Source organism: Ochotona curzoniae, unplaced genomic scaffold (assembly GCF_017591425.1).
Source record: "Ochotona curzoniae isolate NIBS_2020 unplaced genomic scaffold, NIBS_Ocur_1.0 scaffold_4683, whole genome shotgun sequence".
NCBI classification, from domain to species: Eukaryota; Metazoa; Chordata; class Mammalia; order Lagomorpha; family Ochotonidae; genus Ochotona; species Ochotona curzoniae.
Window position 1 is genome coordinate 3,121,500 of NW_024467121.1, and position 20,280 is coordinate 3,141,779.

A 20,280-nucleotide genomic window follows, 5' to 3' on the forward strand; every position below is an offset into this window, starting at 1 on the left:
GGTACCTTGCTCACATACTGAACGCTCTAACAAGTCTTATAGCCCCGAACCTTCTTTCCCCACTATTTTTACCCAGAGCTTTTTGAAAGTGGAATGCAGTACATTTTCATCCAATGGGCTGCAGCCCTCTGAGGAATTCATGAGCCAAGCAACATTTCAGGAACACCTACCCAGATCATCTGTAGACCACACAGGTCAAAGGTCTAAGTGTAAACCAGGTATCTTCATTTCCTTCTTTTAAAAAATATGCAACTGGGGACTGGCCAGGGGGTGGCGACTGCTGCCATTCCTGTGCCGAGCCAGCCAGGAGGTGGTAGCATTCCATGGGGACCTGAGGATGAGGGCTTGGGTGCGGGGAGGGCTGGGGCATAGCATCGGTGGGGCATGTGGGGACCTGGGAGCTCAAGTCTAGGCAGGTGGAGTGAACCTGGGGATTTCCTCATGTGGTTGGTCCTGGGGGAAGTGAGGAAAAGGGAAGGGAGAGCTGCAGGTCAGAATACTGCCTTGGTATGCTGGTAGACCAGGCCTGGAGAACTTCAATGGTCTAAACTTTGCATGTGTAGAGGGGTAAGGCACCAGGCCAGCACATGTGCCAGGAGCTTGGGACTCTGGTGGGCGGGCAGAGCTCCAGATCAGCACATCACCCACAGGGTTTCTGAAAGCTGGGCTGGAGAACCCACACACTCCTGGGCACAAGGATTGTGGAATGTTTAGAGAAAGGGGCAGTAGCATATGGGATAGGGAGGACCATCCTGGGAGTAATTGCAGGTGAGGAATGACTCCTGAGGGACTCTCAACAACAAAGCTACTGTACTTGCAGGTAAGCAAGGGGACTGAGACCTGCTTGTTTGGAGAGGAGAGGCCAGAGGACCTTTATAGGTCAGACCAATGCACCAGCCCACATGAGAGGCCTGAGTTGGCATGGAACATGGCTGACCACCACATGCTAGTTCACACAAAAGCTAGGACTGGGGACCTGTCTGGCAGGGCTAGATCCCAGTGACTGACAGTAAGTGTTGAAACAGTGGACGAGTCACATTAGGCTGGGCCATCACACTAACCAGCACACAGTCAGTATGAGCTGGAACAGGAGGTGAGCTGAGCGGGGCCAAGCTACAGCACACACTGGCAAGTGCTAAGGTGCTGCGGCACCCAACCAATACACTTGAGATGCGGGGGGATGAGGCAAACCTGGTAGAGGGCTGTGGGGGCTCCCCTGCTGGACCACTGTTCACACCGGTGAGCATGAGAGTGGGATGGGAGCAGACCAGGCTGGGCAGGGCTACAGTACCTGTTGGCTTGCAAGTCAGGTGTTTCAGAGGGAAAGCCACGCTGGGTTGACTGTTCCTACTGGTACATGCACAAACCAGAGTGGGTATGGGCTGGTTGGGCTTTGCTGCAGCATCAGCTGGCAGATGCTGTAACTGGGGGCTAATTCTGTCAAGCTTGACTACAGAACCACCTTGAGAGTGTAAGATCCGAGAGTGGGCCCATTAGGGAAGCAATGGACATCTCCCTCCTGGGTTGCCACTCCTATGGTTGAGCATAAGAACCAGGACTAGAGGCAGGCATGGCTAAACAGAGTGGTACACGCTGACACCAGTGTGAACTGGACAGTGGGGCTGATTGGGTTGAACTAGGCTTCAGTGCCCCTTGACATGTATGAGAGCTGAATGGGATATGGGACAGATTGGACTAGTCTGCTGTACATACTGGCAAGCACAGGAACCAGGGCAGGGGGCGGGCCTGATGGGGGTTATTGGGAATTGTTCCAACTAGGCTGCAGCTCCCACTGGTTTATATGAGGGCTGAGTGTATGGTGGGCAGGATCAGGTTGGGCTGCAACACCTATTGATTTGCACATGAGATGGGGCTGGAAACAGAACAGACCCAGCAACTGCAACCACCAGTGTATGCAATGGACAGTGCTGGATGCTGCACTGGTAAACACACATAGAAATCAGTTCTGGGAATCACACCAGATGACGTTTCTTTGAACTGCTGGACTCAGAATTCTAGCCCTGCAGAGAATTTCAGGATCCATGGTCTGAGAGGGGAGGGCATATATCAGAACTGGGTCTCCTCAGTGGTTCAGACTGAACAGTGGATGGCACAACCAGATGCACATGGAGGTGTGGCAGCATATTGGAACATTCAGAAGATATCTGGTAGCATAATAGAGGACAGAGTAAACTAATCAACTACCCCCGCCGTGTGCTGGCAATGAATATCGGGGCAAATGGAGACTCTAAGGCCGTCTATGTCAGCTAGTGGATTTTGGAGAGATTTCATCGTGCTTGGAGTGGCAAGATGAACAATCCAGAACTGTTGAGCGGGGCTCTTGGAGCATGCCCCATATCAGGGACCCTGGGATGGTATCAGGTGGCTGTCCACCATTCCAGGATATGGAGGTGGTTGGGAGGCTGGGTGTGACTTCTCCCCTTATCTCCACCTTTCCCCCACATACAGAAAGGAAAAAAGAGAATGTGGAAACAATGGTTTCACCCACTTTCCTCTAGTCCTTGACCCTCCCCACCCTAATCAACCATGTAAAAAGCATCAAAAATAATATTTAAAAATACACAACTGATATTCTGTTTCCAGGAAATATATTTGGTAGGCCTTACCTGAAGACGAAGTCCGATTTATCAATTTCGGCTCCACAGAGAGACTTATTCAGGATGCCCCCATTTCCCACCACGGCACACTGATTGTAAGGGTGTCCCACAAAGGGTTGGGACTAGCAAGAGAAAGCAAAGCAAAAATGTGAATCACTATTTGTTTTAAACCACAGCCACCACCAGCTTAGTTTAAGTAACTTAATTTTTGTATATGTACTAAGGACAATAGGAAGAATTGAAAGAAATGCAAAAAAACAATTCTTGCCTTTTATAAAAAAGATTTATTGATTTATTTGAAAGGCAATGCAACAGAGTGAGAGAGATCTCATCCACCTGCCGGCCCACTCCCTCTAAATGCCCAAACACCAGGCAGAGTCAGGCTGAGACCAGGAGCCTGAAACTCCATGCAGGTACTCTACGTAAGTGGCACAGACTCAAGGACTTGAGCCCCCTTCTTCTGCCTTCCCACGCCCTTTAGCAAGAAGCTGCATTGAAGGTCGGGCAGTCAGGACTCAATCCAGCTTCTGGGAGGCCAGCAGCTTCAAGTACTGTACCACAAGGCTAGCCCTGAAAGCAATATTTCAAAATTAAAAAGCTGCACAGCATGCTGGCTGACTTCATATGACTTATAATAAAATATCATTGAGTAAATCTGTTTCATTTCCCTTGAGACGAGCAGCCACAACATAAAATACAAGGTAATAATACAAAATACATTCATATGCAAAATACACTTATTTTTATTACCACAGAATTAAGTAATAAAGTGAGAATAGCAAAATACCATATTGTGACTAACAAAAGGGACATGTTTGGCAAAAAAAGAAAATAAAGACATTTGAAAGTAGCATTCAATCTTCTAAAAGGTAATAATTAATATTTACTTTAATGAAATTTTCTGTGCTTATTAAATAGTTAGACCTTCAGGATTGGAAATGGTCTTGGACTTATACTTACGATCTCTGCAAATGACCAGCCAGAGTGCTTCAGGGAGGTGCACCAATTCAGCCCTGACATATTTCATAGTAATTTCCAAAGTCTGAATTCTGCTCATTACTTCTTAAGACTCAACTTGCACATGTTCAAAAGGTTTTGCACACTCCCCAAGCCTTCCACCATGTGAAACATAACATTGCAAATCAATAGTGCACTTTTTTTCTATTCTTGTCACTTTCCCTGAATAACAGTATGACCTTGAGCCAGCATCCACAGTGCAGACTTGTGCTCCACACAGATGAGGTCCTGGTTTCACCTATTTTGTTTCTAGAATTAGAATGAAAATCCTCAAGGGTGGAGAGTGTATTTCTTAGACTGACTTTCCTTTGTCTTTTCTCCACATTAATCATAATGCAGTGTGCGATGAGTTATCCATAGCTACTTGTCAGCAGAGTGGGCCACCCTGATGGCACCCTTGCAGTATGTTGAAGCTGGTTTATTCAAGATTGCAAAGGTCAATGGGGCATTCTTCAGGATTCAGGAATCCTGTGCACTGGTAACAAAAAAACACTGGGAACTTGCTCTCTGGCAGAGTATAAAATTACATTACTGGGGTTGGCAAAAGCTACAAAATCAAGGGATAGTCCTCCACAAAGCCAATTTTTCAGTGCCATTGGCCATCAGTCTGGGGTGCTGTGAGTTTGAACAACCTAGAGCAGCCCAGAGCAGCAGCAGACTCTACCTGCTCCACAGGCTGCACCTGGGAGACACTGATGCTGTTTTAGTCCTAATGTCTTTCTTGTTTGCTTTTTGTAAGACTTATTTATTTTTATTGGAAAGGCAGACTTACAGAAAGATTTTCCATCCACTGGTTCACCCCCCAAGTGGCTGCAATAGCCAGAGTATAACCAATTGAAAGCCAGGAACTAGGAGTTTCTCCTGGGTCTCCCATGCAGGTGCAGGGTACCAAGGATTTAGGCTGTTTTTTACTTCTCAGGCCATAAGCAGTGAGCTGGATGGTAGGAAGGGCTGCAGGGACATGAACTGGCACTCATATGGGATCCTGGCATGTACAAGGTGAGGACTTTAGCTACTGGGCTGGGCCATCGTGCTGGGCTTCAAATGCTAATGTATTTAGAGGGTCATAGTCCCCAAAACCTACAAGTCATATTATGCTCATTATGTGAAAGTCACTGTTCCAAGTACCTTACTTTCTAACACATTCAACACACACAACAATCAGCAGCCTACAGATGGGAAAATGAAGGCCTAGGTGCTGCTAAAGTTGCAATGTGGCAGAGCTGGGCTGTGTAGCCAAGCACTCTGTTCCACAGTACATGCTCTTGTCCATGACATAGGACACTGTTTCTTACTCATCAGTGAATCAAAGTGTTAAATATGGGCTTTATTTCTCTTTGCAATGCCTAGCAGGGTGCCTGGGTCTTAGATGAACAGTTCCTAGATAACTGATTATTTCCTATCACTGAATTTCTAGCTCAAGACATCTCCAGACGGTGTTTTCTAACTGAAACCACAATAACTTCTGAATTTTATAGATAATATAGAATATGAAAAATGCATATAAATATGCTCTTTATGGCACAATAAAATGATTACTGGGGGAAACATAAATTAAGCCCTCAAAATAAGGAATGTTTCTCTCTGGTTTCTTGAGTCAATGTGGGGAAGACATCCATATATTTTGGAATCTCATGTTCACTAAGAGTTTAAATGAATTACAGACTTTGACATTCCCCAAAATAAACCTCCTAAGAATATGCAAATTTGCATGCCTCAACTGCCTGCTCATTGCTCGCCCAGGTTGAAAACCAACTTTGTTGTTTTCCTTTTCAAGAAATTAGGAAAGCTTTTGGAGAAAGTTACTTCATACACACTGAATCAAGTGCATCTACCTGCCCAGCATGCTGGGAAGTTGGGATCAGAAAGACAATAAACACAAGGCAGGGATGTGGGAAACAAGGTGGGAGACAGGTTAGCCCACGAGAACATCCACACACAACCAACCTGCTTTTACAAGTTGAACTGACTTCAACATTTTCTCTCTCCAATTTTGAAAACTGTATAAACTTGGAAAACTGAATGCAGTTGTCAATCACCCCCAGATTAATCACCTTCATGTTGATTTTTCTTTCAAGGTGCCAAGTGAGAGGCAAAGAGTTGCAATCAGTCAGCTGCAAGCCAGCCAAGCCCAACAAAAACTGCATGTGAATAAGTCATTCCTTTCATGAATCTCTAAGACCTTCTCTGATAGGGAGCAAAGATCTTTCTCTACTGTCTGTTCAATTATTGATAACTTCAGCACGCCATCAGAATACTTTATGAGCTTTTATTGTCTTAGATAAACTTCACTGAGTACCATCATCCACAATAAATTACAACCATTTTGTTGCTCACTTCAAAACATCCAGTTTTGACTTTATTAATTTTCTCTACTCTTGACTTTAGCTTTTTTATGAGCACTTTTATTCCTGTTTTCCTCTGGAAAATTTACAGTGATTTTCACCATCATTTTTTATTTGCTTTTTATTTATCCTGAGGAAACATTAATATAAAAATACAGGGTGGAGGAAGAGGGCAGGTGCTTGAAGCAGTGTTTAAGACACTGCTTAGAACACAGCAACCCATATCAGAGTGCCTGGGCTGGAGTCCTGGCTCCACTCCCAATCCCAGTTACCTGTTAATATACACCATGGGAACCAGCAGGTGACAGCTCAAGAAGTTAGTGCCCACCTTAATCCACACAACCTCCATCACTCAAAAGGGAGACTGAATTCTTGCCTCCTGGCTTCTGTGGTGGGAATTTGGGGAGTGAATCAAAGGACAGGAGATCTCTCTCTGTCTCTCTCTCTCTCATTCTCTCTCTCTTTCTCTCATCTGCTTTTCAAGTAAAATAAATATATTTTTTAAAAAATCAGAATTTACACAAGCAATAAGAGAATTAATTGTGAGAATCTGCCAACCTAGAGTTAATAAACTGCCTATTTAAAATGACTAAGTGCAACTGCTTTCAATCTCATCTGGGAGCATACATTTATAAGCAAAGAGATGTTCTTCATGATGAAAACGCCCCCTCACATTTGGATTTACATGAAGGGACAAGTTGCTTTCTCAATGTGTTGACTGGTGCTATGCCATATTACTCATTTGTTCAATGAACCTTTGTGAGTGCCTACAATGTACTGCAGAATATTCTATGAGCTTGGAATTACTCAATGAACACAGCAGGCAAAAGCGCAGTAACGTGAGATAAAACTATGCTAATAGGTCAGGAAAAATAATAATGTGGAAAAATAATACAAAGGGCATACAGTGAGAGAAGAGTATGGGAAGAACCTCTATGTTTCTAAATCTGTATCATGAAAAATGTGAAATCTGCTCGTTTTATGTAAATTAAACATAAAGTAATCCCCATCTCCTGGAGGTTAGATTTATTGAGAACAAATTCTTGCATATTTACTTCTCAAAGATAAAACATACAAACCTATAGTTCGTTGTGAAGAAATCCATTTAGCCATCCAAGTTGACAACCAGAAGAATCTTATTCTAAGTTAACTGGCTGGCATCTTTGCAAGTCAGTAATCTTATACAGAAAGCCTAAGTTCCTCATCTCATACAAAAAGTCAGGAGGACTCATGGACTGGAAGAGCTTAGCACTGACGGCGCAGATGCCCTTCCCTGCAGAGCCACAGACCATTCACAAATGCCTTGTTCTTTATTTATTTTTTTAATTTGGAAGGCAGAAAGAGAGAGCTTCCATCAGTTGATTAATTTCCCAAATTCCTTCTACAGCCAGGTCTGGGCCAGCCAAAGCCAGGAACCTGAACTCCATCCTGGTCTCCCATGTGTGTAGTAGGGTATTCGGTACTTCAGCCATTCCCTGCTGCCTGCCCCCCAGGGTGGACAGGGGGTGGGAACAGAGGTGAAGCAGGACTCAAACCCCAGCATCTGAGATGTGGACATCCACATAGCATCTGAACTGCGGTGCCAAAGGCTTGCCCACATCATCCATGCTTAATGCAATATGATAGAGCATGCCATTTTAATCAATTAATTCATCTTTACACATCATAACTTAGAAAGGAATGGTGTCACAAACAATCCATATCACATGCTTACTCACCTCTGGAAGCATATGGAAAATGCCTTGTCTAATGGGGATTTCTTTTTTACTTTCCACTTCGTAAGTCATATTACTCCCAACTGGAGTGTTATTTTGAGAAACAACAAAGTTTTGAATGGCACCACAACAGGAAGCAAGTTTTGCTCTGCAAAGGATAAGAATAAAAGCTGACCAAGAAATAAGATTAACAAACCCAAAATAGTGACCACAATGGGTAATGCAAAGAGGCTTTTGTCACACCAGCTTTCAAAAAGAAGGTATACTGTTCACAAAGATGACATTTTATCTCATTTGATATGCTAGCCAAGATGGTAACATGGTGTCTTACAGGTTAAAATGGCAAACTATGTTAAATATACTTGTACTCAGGTAGTAGTCAAAAGTAGAAAGCACTTGTGAATTAGCATTTTAGAAATAAAAGTTGCCACCTGAAGTTACTGATACTAATTTACATTTTTGTAGACTTTCTGTAAGGAACGGCAAATTTAAACTTGCTTCACTTACAATTTATTGTATTGTGTGATTCTTTTTGTTGGACCTGCTTTGTAACAAGTGATTACTTAGTGCGCTGGTGACTTTTACATTGTCTTTCTTTTTTTTTAAGGAAAGGTGTTTTTTAAAAAACATATTTATTATTATTATCATTTTATGATATAGTTCTATAGGACCTGGGATTTCTCTTACCTGCCACTCAAATCCCCTCTCCCCACTAAGTTTCCCTATATTATTAATATAATATTGTTTTTCATAAAAAGTCATATGTCCATCATGGCAGACATGGACAATGGCAGAGAGTCCAGCATCTGATTGTCAAGATATAGTTAACAGTTTCATTGGGAGTCCATCTTTGTCTGGAAGTAGAGATGCATACTGCATTGTATCCTCACATCTGGATAGGATAGTCTCCATTACACAGTTACCGTACATCCCCTTAAATGAAAAGCAACAAAATGAAATCAACAATAGGAAGAAAAATAGAAAATTTACAACGCCATGAAGTTAAATAACATGCTACCAAATGACTAGTGTATCACTGAAGAAATAAAAAAGAAAATCAAGAATCTTTTTGAAGAAAATGATGCTACTGTATGACTGACCTAAGAGTCAGTAACAAATTTAATAAGAAAAAAAAACTGTTTTGAAGAAATGAAAACAAAGAAACAGAAACATCAAAATCTATAAGATATAGTTTTTGCTGATCTTTGTTGGTGAGATGTGTCTCCTGTAGGCAAAGACTGATGTTTTTTCTTTTAAATTTAGTTTATTAATCTATGATGATTGATGAGTTTAAGCTATTTACATTCAGGGTTAATATGAATGGGTGGCAATTAGGTCCTGTCATTTTAGCAACGGGTTGTTCATTATTTGATTTAGTCTTCTATTGTCATTTTATTAGCATGTTCTTCACATTTGCCTTTGGTTTTGTTTGGTGCTATTCCTCTTCTCTGTCAAGAAAACATCTGTAAGTATCATTTGTAGGGGAGGTCTGGAAGAGGCGTCTTCTTTGAGATTTCTTTACTGTGGAAGAATTTTATTTGATCTTCAAAGACAAAGGAAAGCTTTGCTCGGTACATTATCCTGGGCCAACAATTTTTCGCTTTTAGAATCTGGAACATGTCACTCCATTCTCTTCTGGCCTGCAGAGTTTTCTGTGAGAGATCTCCTGTGAATTTAATTGGCATTCCTTTATAGGCCAATTGATTCTTTTCACATGCACATTTAAGGATCTTTTCCTTACATTCAACTGAAGAAAGCTTCATTATCATATGAAAATTGCTTTTGGTCAAACCTGTTGGGAGTTCTGTGCCCTTCCTGAATTCTGTTTCCCAATTCTTTCCCTAGATTAGGAAAATTTTCCTTTATTATTTCATTGAATATAGCTTTAAACCAAGAAATACCTTCCAATTCTGAGATTATTCTGCTTCATTCATTCTGTTATGGAAACTTTCCATTGCAGTTTTTATCTGCCCCATTGTGTCCTTAATTTCTAATATTTCAAACAAATAATTGTTGAAGATACCAGACTTTTCCCCTGGACTATTTTAAGTTCTCTTATCAAATATTAACTGGCTACACATGTAAGGGATCCCTTCTGGGGTTTCATTGTGTTACACTGATCTTCCCTATTTCTGTACAAGTACCAGATTGTTTTGTTTTTTTAAAGATTTCTTTATTTTTATTGGAAAGGCAGATATACATACAGAAGGAGAGACAGAGAGGAAGATCTTCAGTCCGATGATTGACTCCCCAAGTGACCACAATGGCCGGTACTGCACCAATCCCAAGTCAGGAGTCAGGAACTTTCTCCAGGTCTCCCACGTGACTGCAGGGTCCCAAGGTCTTGGGCTGTCCTTGACTGCTTTCCCAAGCTACAAACAGGGAGCTGGATGGGAAGTGGAGCTGCTTGGATTAGAACCAACACCCATATGGGATCCCTGCACATTTAAAGCAAGGACTTTAGCCGCTAGGCCACCGCCCCGGGCCTAGTACCAGATTGTTTTAATGATTAATCTCTGTTACATGTTTTGAGATCTAGAATTGTGATTTCTCAAGCTTGATTTTTATTCTTCAGTATAGGTTTGCTATTTGTGGTTTCCTGTGTTTCCAGATGAATTTCTGTAGCTTCTTTTCTATTTCTGAGAAGAATTTTTGTTGGGATTTTAAATGGGATCACACTGAACATTTTATCGCTTGTAACCAAGTGGTCCCACTTGGAGATCATTATGCTCAGTGAAACAAATCAATCTAAAGGATAAATATCATATGTTCTCTCTCACATAAGGCAACTTTAATGCAAAATACGAAATCAATAGCCTTCTTAATACTGCTTTGGCTACATCTCATGGGGCTTGATGATTTTTTTACGTTTTCACTCGTTCAAAAAAGGTTTCATTTTGCTTATTATTTCCTCACTGATTCACCTTTGATTTTCTTTTTCATTTCTTTGGTGACACATTGGTCATTTAGTAGCATGTTACTTAACTTCATGTTGTAAGTTTTCTATTTTTTGCCTATTGTTGATTTTGTTTTGTGGCTTTTGAGTTGAAGGGATGTATAGTAGCTGTGTGGTAGAGACTATCACATACAGATGTGAAGATACAATGCAGTGTATATCTCTACTTTCAAATCAAAGGTGGACTTCCAGTGAAACTATTGTCCATGGCCACAATGTTAGGATACACTTAAATAGCAGAATGATGGACTTAGGACTGATTGAGAAGGAGTATACCATTGGAATGATAAGGGGAAAATCAGTAGCAAGGGTGGGGATTTGGGGAGGCAGAGGGAATTTCTGGAGCCTATAGAACTGTATCATAAAATAATAACATAATTAATTTTTAAAAATAAAACACTATCTGTGTTTAAAAGATTTTGATATCAACAGAGAAATTTACATAGAAAAAATATAAATGAGGGGGAGGCTAATGTTGTGGTATAATACGCAGGCTGCCACCTGCAATGGCCACAAATTTCACATTCCAGTTGTGTTTTTTTCTTAGCCTTTTATTGAAATATAGTATACCGACTAAACAATGAGCACAAATGTATGGATAAATGAGTTTTTAGTCCTCTGATCACACTCAGAGCTAATATCCAGTGTAAGAACACATTACTAGCATCCCAAGAGTCATCACTTCACCCCTCTTTTTTAATTAATGTGGAAAAGCACAGTTTATTGTCCTTTACACAGAATGATTCAGTAAAGCAATATTGACAACTATCTACCAAATGGCATGAAATAAACACAATTGTGATTTTTTTCCTCTATCCTAACTATCACACAAAAAAACCCATGGTATTTATCTGGCATGTGGTATGATACTCTCCACTTGCATCCACTTTGTTACTATCACCAGGATTTTATTCTTTTTATGCCTGAGTAATGGAGGAGGCTACTTGAGGAATGAATCAGTGAATGAAAGACCTTTCTTTCTGAGTAACTCTTTCAAATAGATATAAAAACATTAAAAATAAGAAGAAATATTTTTGTCTTAAAGCCACACTGATTGAAAGGAAGAGGATGGGAAAAAATATTCCATGTAAGTGGAAATCAAAAGCCAGCAGGAGTCACTATACTCTCATAAGATAAAATACTCTTTAAGGTATGTTACTTGTCATGTTCATGCTTACCGATGTAGTCCAGATCCCTGCAATAGCCATTGTTAACATAAAGTTGAGCTTCTTATAACAACAACAAAAAAGGAATTGTATTTCTGATATTCCATCTGTTGTCACACCTGACCTTTGGTCACTGGGAAGTCAGCTATACACTGCCACCACAATAGATATGGTAATTCTTCACTTACATAGAAAGAGGAGCACTGAAAATGGAACATACTGGTGGCATTAAATAGAAAGCCTGGCACTTCTGTGTCACCTAAACTACCTGTGATACCATTTCTTATTCTACAACAGTAAATGCCCCAACCAGATCAGCAGGCACAAGTCATCTGCTTGTGCAACATGTGCACTTTCTACAGCATTTGCACCTTCAGGTTCCCACTGGATTCTGAGAACAGGCAGGCACATATAACTCATTCTTCCCATTTTGGAGGATAAGAAAATTTGGGTTGAGAGAGAGAATACATTACATGACCAAAGCATGTAGAATGGAAACTATTGAACCCTGCGTCTTTTGACATTCAGTTCTCTGTAGTTTACACTGCAATGTGTCGCCACAGGACAATGTAGTTAGTTAAGGCTCTTCCTTTGGGATGCTTTCTAAAATGGTCTCATATGCAGTAACATGGCTGTCACCAACAGCCCTGGAAACCCACCCAGGCAGGACTGACAAGTTACCATATTTATGCCGTAGACCTTCTCTGTATACAAGTGAACCAATGGAGGCGCTTGCTTTTTGTGGAAGATACACAGATGTTTGTGTCAGTTGGCCCTAAAGCACACAGAAAACTTCTGACTTGATGACAATCTAACTCCTGCTATGTACCTCCCCACATCCAGCACTAGGACTACATCCTAACTTCCTCCATGAAAACCCTCGATTCAGGGACCAGTACTGATACACAGTGAGGCTGCTGCTTGCAACACTAGCATCCTGTTTCAGAGCAGAGGTCTGAACTGCTGCTGCTCTGCTTCAGATCTGACTCCCGTCTGCTGTGCCTGGGACAGCATCAGGAGATAGCCCAAATCTTCGCGCCCCGTCACCCACCCATACTGGAGACCTGGATGAAGTTGGCTCCCAGCTTCCACTTGCCCCACACCTAGCTATTGCAATCATTTGGGGGAGTGAATCGGTAAACAAAAAGCCCTTTCTTTTCATTCTCCCTCCCTTTAATCCTCTCACTGTTTGTCACTCTGCTTCTCAAAGATAATTAAATTTTAAAAAGACCACGTGTGGCCCTTAGGGTAGTACTGGGACCCTCTGGACAGGTTCAAAAGTATTTTGTTCTCAATGAGTAGCTTGGTCCTGGGAGAATCTGGCTTAAGATGTTTAGCTTTGGTCTATAAAGGTACAATCTGAAAATGGGCAGAATCAGCAATGCATCACAGATGGATATATATATATATATATATATATATATATAATATATATATTTACTTTTGAGAAAGAGACTTTAGTTAAAATTGTGTAAATTCCTTTTCTATTTTTTACTCTAGGTGATATTTCTTTATTGATTTTTGTTGTTGTTGTTTACTCTGTTTGTTCCAAGTTTCAAGTCAAAATTCCCCTTCAGTTCTAAATGGAATGTTCTGATTTCCATGAAATGCCCACCTAAGGCTTACAGGGCTCAATACACTCTAGGGGACCGTGATAACAAATGATCTGTGCCCAGGTGTCCAAGTCACAGGGGTTTCTGTTATTGACTAACCTCCCAGAGGCTCCCATTAATAAGAAACATGGAGTGCATTCTCATTACGTGCTAAGTATTTTGATTGTCTCATAAATGTCTGACATTTCTATTTCTGTTTCTATGAAACACGTGCAATGACACACTAATTTTATACATGGGGACAGTAAAGTTAGAGGCTCATATATTTCACATACTCACCTTTATTTTACCTATCAAATACTAAGCATTGAGAGAGGTGCCATCTGCACAGTGGTCAACAAAGTAAGCATTGTCTCTGCTTTTTCAGCACTTGTGATGTGGTAGGTAAGACAGTGAGGAAGAATCATTTGATGGGTTGCAAGGCAGTAAGTGGCAAAACCAAAATTCAGACCCCCAGATGCAAACCTTTCTTTTAAACCTCACTCCCAGTACAAACCCAACATTCCCCACAAAAGGGTTCGGAGAAATAAACACACAAAAAATGTTCTGGTCTGACCACTCCATCTTATTACCTGACAGATTCTTCTAGATTCTCAGAAAGCACTTCAAAACAAAAAGGTAATATCATTAGGGTTCAACAGGCCTTCTAACACTGTTTAGGTCATGTTGTTCAAAATATTCCTGGCCAGCAACCTGTCTTAGTAATCTTATCACATCCCAGAAACTGAGTTGGTTCTTCTGGAGCTTGTGGGCTTGTGGGCGCAGCTAAGGGGCAGCAGCATGCAGAAGGTCAGGGAGAAATAATCAGGTGGCCCTGGAGATTAATAACAAGTTATCACCATGTAGAGGCCACTGAAGGAACAAGAAGATTTACAGGTTGTCAGTGTATTTGCGATAACTCAGCCGTGTACTCTTGCCTGCCACCACTCCAATGTGATTTGACTGCATCATTCATCACTAAAATAATCGAGGCTGCGACAAGAGGGGAGAGTTAGTCTAGTCTGTGACAACTTTCAAACCAAACGCAGTGTGGGTGGGTCTACTGCGGAAACTTTGTTTTCAAAGTCATGCTGAGAAGCCTAGATCATGCCAGAGGAAGCAAACTGGACCCATGACAGCTGGAGAGCTAACAGTGTTGACCACAGCACAGAGGAGCAGACTCAGGGAATTCACTGCACTCTTGAACATTTTAAGAGTTGTAAGGTGGAGGCTGGCATTATAGTGCAGGGAGCAGAGATACTTCCTGCAATGCTGGCTTCTTAAATGACCACTGGTTGGTGTTCTGGCTGGTCCACTTCGGACCCAGCTCCCTGCTTCAGTGCCTGGAAAAGCAGTGATGATGGCTGAAGTACTATGCCCTTGCCACCCACATGGGAGACCCAGGTGGAGCTCCAGAGTCCTAGCTTTGGCCTGGCCTAGCCCTCCCAGTAAGGCCATTTGGGAAGTGAACCACTGTATGGAAGATCTCTCTTTCTCTGTTTCTTCTTTTCATATACAATGGCATCCAGATAAGGAAACAATTTTAAAATGTAACAAGAGAATTAACTGGTGTGGCCTTAAGATTGAGAATCAGGCCTATGGGAGATGACCATTTGCGTGTCTCCTCTTTCAATTCCTATACTGAAGCTGTAAGTTTCATTCATGAGGATATTAGGAGACGAGGCCTGTGGAAAGTGAGTGAGACTGGATGAAGTCATCATGGAGAGTGCTGATGAATCTGACATCATAGTGAAAAGGTGGCTGCCTACACCCTAAACAGGGAACTCTGCAGCACTTACTAGAACTATGCAGACATCCTGATCTGCACTTCAAGCTGCCAGAGCTGTAAGACACTAAGGTTTGCTATGGAAGCCACTTAATCTATAGCGTTTTGTTATAGCTACCTGAGCTAAGACAAAATCAACCCAGGGATCATTCTAGCACAAATTTGCTAGTAGGTGACTGTTATGGTCCATTGTCATAGAAGTTACAACCTGCAGATTATTAAATACAAATATGAATCAAATATGAGTGGGCCTTGTGCTCTAAGGGTTTGTTTACATGAGGAGGTACAACGGAAACTGTTATTTTGGCATTGTTTCAATATAGTGCAAAGGCACAAGGTGTTTATCACAACAGCACCTGGGAAGTGCCCTATAAGCTAAAATCAGAATATTTTGTGAGGCTGGTATTATCATAGTGCCCAGCACACAGCAGGCACACAACGAGTTTTTTTTTTTTCGTTTTTGTTTTACTCAATAAACTGTACTTAGAAAGAATCATTCAAATAACAGAGAATGGATGACAATGGAAGGAGATCAGAGAGAGGAAGTCATGTAGGCAATGATTAGAAGGTTAAAGTCACTCCGTTAACAATGAGAAGAATCTGCATTAAGCAAGGAATTTTAAGATGGTGAGAGACAGATCTGAAATAAATTTAGCAGATGCACAGAACCAACAGAAGGGATGGACAAAGGCAGCTGGGAGACAAGACAATGACTTGATGAGGTGACGCTGTCATTGGTCTTGACACTTCAAGACCCTCGAAGAAACTTACCCATTTCATAGCATCTCATGCTGTAGGGACTCCCTGTGCTTTGCCTGGGGAACACACCAGGGAACAAACTAGACCCTTGCACTCATCACTCACTTAGGACAGAGCAACACAGATGAGAAGCAGATAATGGAAGATGTTTCAGAGGAAAGCAATGAATGTTATTAACAAAGTGTTATCTACAGTCTGGAGGGAAAGGGCAGAGTAGGGGATCTTCTCTCGATAAAGGGTCAAGGAACTATAGGGAAGAAAATCAATAGGCACCTGTACAAGCAAAGAACAATAGAATTATCACCCTCAGAGAACCACAAAAAATAGTCTATTCATAAACTCATCAATGTTTGAAAAAGGGAGTGGAAAGACCACTTAATGAATTCAGACACGATTTTTATATAATGTGGATGAGTGCAGAAGAAAAGAAGAGAGCTGAAAGAATCAGAGCAAACTAAAGCACCAGGGAAAGCAGGGAAAGGAAGAATACATTGACATGAAAAGCAACTGAGATGAAGAGAGAGGGTCAGGGTCACACACAAACACTGTGGACACAGAAACACACAAAACATGCAGACACAAATGCAAACACAACACCACAGAGAACCGCAGACAGACAGAGACCCAGGAAGAAACATCAGAAAAGCAAGGGGAGCTCGAAGGTCATAGAAACCCAATTAGCATACATGACAATCAGAAATACAACTGGAGTTCTTAGTCTGTTCCAGGTGTTACTTTCTCAAACCTATGACCCAAGCATTATTATTTACCTTTCTTTTTTCTTTTTTTTTTTTTTAAAGATTTATTTTTATTATTTTTTCATTGGAAAGGCGGATATACAGAGAGGAGAGACAGAGAGGAAGATCTTCCGTCCGATGATTCACTCCCCAAGTGAGCGCAACGGGCCGATACTATGCCGATCCGAAGCCAGGAGCCTCTTCCGGGTCTCCCGCGCGGGTGCAGGGTCCCAAAGCTTTGGGCCGTCCTCGACTGCTTTCCCAGGCCACAGGCAGGGAGCTGGAAGGGAAGCGGGGCTGCCGGGATTAGAACCGGCGCCCATATGGGATCCCGGGCGTGCAAGGCGAGGACTTAGCCACTTGCGCCACCGCGCCGGGCCCATACCTTTCTTTTTTCAAACACTTATGCATTTATTTGAGGAACAGAGTTACAGAGAGACAAAGGAGAGACAGAGAAATCTTACATCTACAGGTTCGCTCCAACAATGACTGTGCTGGCCACAACTGGGCCAGGTGCTTCATTCAAACCTCCCCTATATGTGCAGCTGCCCAAGCACCTGGGTCGTCCTCTCCTCTTCTACTTTCTTTTTAGGCATATTAGCAGGGAGCAGAATCAGAAGCAGAGCAGCCAGGACTTCAACACAACACCTAACCTCTTCCCTAACTATCAACATGTTTGATCCTTAGCACAGCCCTGTGCAGGAAGAACCTTTCTTTTTGCTACCATCATCCCCAGTCTCTGAATGTGGAGGCTGAGTCATGGGAAGTGAACACCCTTACCTGAGGGCACACATGGCTGAAAGTAATCTAACTCTGAGTGAACCCAGGAGGTTCAGTCAAATTCTGGGTACTCTTCACACTGCCCAACCCTCCTTCTAAATGCTGCCTTGCCCAAGCACACATAAATCCTAACAGGCACACAGATAGAAAGAACACAGAGAAAGCCTCACAGTTACTGTCACAAACATGCGGATAAACTCTGACCTTCAAGGGAAAATGCCTACAACTGAGATATTTTGGAAATTTTGCTTTAATATTTTTAAATGGTACTGAATGCTCTCATGGCTATTGGCATTAAAAGGGAAACAGAGACAAAATCTGTTCCTCACAGTGACCAGGAAACGTAACAGCGTTCTTCTAAACATTCATGAAAATGGCTTCAGTGCAAAACAAAACAAAACAAAAAACCACAAGAAAACCATTCATATGAGGGCTTTGTAGACAGTTCATGGAAACATATGTTATGAAAAAATTATGCATGGATTCCAGAAGCTTTTTTACTACCAAAGCAAACATGTCACTTAGTTCCATTTTTTCATAGATTTTTTTGCAGTGCTTTTGCACAGGTTAGAGTCTGAGATCTGCAAATAATGATCCCTGGAGTCATGGTTAGGGCTGAAAATTCCTGCCCAAGCAACAGATTGCTTTTGGTTACATGGACCAAACCACAAAATGGACCAATCACGGGGGAACTGAGACCAGCAGACAGGTATGAAGCCACGAAGATGGAGGAAACAATGGCATGGGTCTTGCCCAGGTTTCTCACTGGGGACACGTGGAGAAGGAATGAGCCTAAGCAAGAGGACGGGAAGCAATGACCTACCCAGAGGGAAGGGAGCTTCCTTAACACCTACTACATCTTGGAACAGGCAAAGGGAGTCCCACTGCCACAGCAGAACAGATGTTAGACTGTGAAAGAGAAGGGCTGTGAGGTCTTTGAAAACAGGAGAGACAGTCAACCAGCTGTTGTACCTTCAGAAGCTGTGGGCACGGATACGAGGCCAAGTGATCTGACCTCTCAGCTTCTGCTTCACATTCTCACGGTGTGAGCACTTCCTGCCTTTTAAAAAACTGTTCTCTGAAGCCGACTGTGAATTACCTAAGTGTGGAAAAAAACAAGCTCCAAAAATACAAAATCAACAGTGAAGATGAATGTTAATCTTCCTGAATATATTTAAGCTTGCAGACAAAAGAGGAAAAGAGAAAGAAAACCCCAAGTCAGTGTGCTTATTATTCAAAGTGTGAAGAGAATAATTTATGGCAAGTCTTTGTGGATGGAGCTTATATTTTTATTGAGGTTGATATTATTAGAAGAGGAAAAAGGAAGAGTTCCTCCCTTTCCTCTTCCTCCTTTTTTTTCCCCCTTGTCTGGCAACATATTGGGATCCTGGATTAACATTCACAATCCTTGGAACACAGTTTTATCATGACAATGCTGAATCCATCCTATGTGTAATGATCCATGCTACTCTGTGAAGTGTACCTTAAGGGAAATGTTCCTAGCAGATTTTATGTTGATGCTACTTGCTCTTACAAAAAGGATCCTCGTTTCCATGAAGCTCAACTTTCCAGACCCAGTGCTAATTGTATGGTTCAGGGAAAAGCAATGCACACGCATCTCAAGGGGCCTTGTTCATTCTACGGAATAGGCCAGGCAGTGGCTTTGTCAAGCCATTTCTGCTCATGATTAGCTGATGAACCTGCCTCACGTACACAGATGGGCCCTTAGTTATTCCTAGAAAGGCAGCTCACTTTGCAGGTGTGTTGCCAGAGCAGCTCCCACAGACAGCTCACTGTGGAGGACATCATTTCCCAGTTCTTTGGCTTCTGTTCCTGCCTGGGTTCTGGGAGCTATGCACACTTGGTTCTGTGTCTCAGGCCTCTGGCTTCCCAGCAGACCGTATCTTTTTACCTCTTCTCTCAGGCCTCCCCTAAAAGAAGAATCATTCTGGGTGAGACCTGGTTAACTGTCTTGAAAGTGGCATGGGAGACAAGCCACAGAGGAAGTCCTCTTCTACTGAAAGTAATGCTTGAAAGGATTATATTTTAGAAAGTTGAAATGTAATACTTTATGCTGGGTATAACCTATTTTCCACTAAGAAAACATTAAGAAATTTTTTTGAATAGAACAAATCAAATAAGAAGTGCTGATCATATCAAGAACATTGTATAATCATTTCAAATGATCACAAAAATGAAACTGGGGCTTCCTAATATCTATACTTCCCCCTAATTGTCTGAGAACTGTAGCTACTATAGCTATGGCTAAATCACAGATACCGAGTTAAAGCTACTTTTAGTAAAATACTATAAATCATCAAAATGGTACTAAACTGAAAATAATAGATATAATGTATCCAGATTCTAACATGTGATGCTCTGTGCTAAATATCTGACATATTAAATGTCCACTAAAAATATAAGGGGCAAGCATTATCTCCATTTTAACCAATAAAGATTCTAGCTGAGAGAAGTGGCTTATGCTATCAGTGATGATAATAATGGTACCAACAGGACTAATACTCAACAAAGGAAAATGGTACCATGAAGATGATCAGACAGGAAGACCAAATTTAAAATACTATCAAACACTGGGGATAATAACAAGAAAGGCTGGTAATAAGACACAGGGAGCAAAAGAGAGGAAAGAAACAAAATAAGGTAGGTTGTGCTAGCGAAGACACACAGAAAGAACCAACGTCAAACTAAGCTTGTGTTTCTAAACTTAAACAGGACTCTACTCTCCCACCCCTAGTTGCTCTATGGAGGCTCGACTCACTTTCAGAACCATCTAGAAGGATCCTGGGTT

General features: G+C 41.8%; 1 protein-coding gene across 1 annotated transcript in view; it reads right to left on the reverse strand.

Moving 5' to 3' along the window:
• The window catches only part of ST8SIA6 (ST8 alpha-N-acetyl-neuraminide alpha-2,8-sialyltransferase 6), a 123,048-nt gene that overhangs the window by 5,304 nt on the left and 97,464 nt on the right, over positions 1-20,280 (reverse strand). Inside the window, exons 5-6 of the mRNA XM_040967946.1 lie at positions 7,699-7,843; positions 2,628-2,740 (exon numbers count right to left, since the gene is read on the reverse strand). Coding sequence (XP_040823880.1) covers positions 2,628-2,740; positions 7,699-7,843 — 258 coding nt within the window. The remainder of the gene's footprint in view (positions 1-2,627; positions 2,741-7,698; positions 7,844-20,280) is intronic.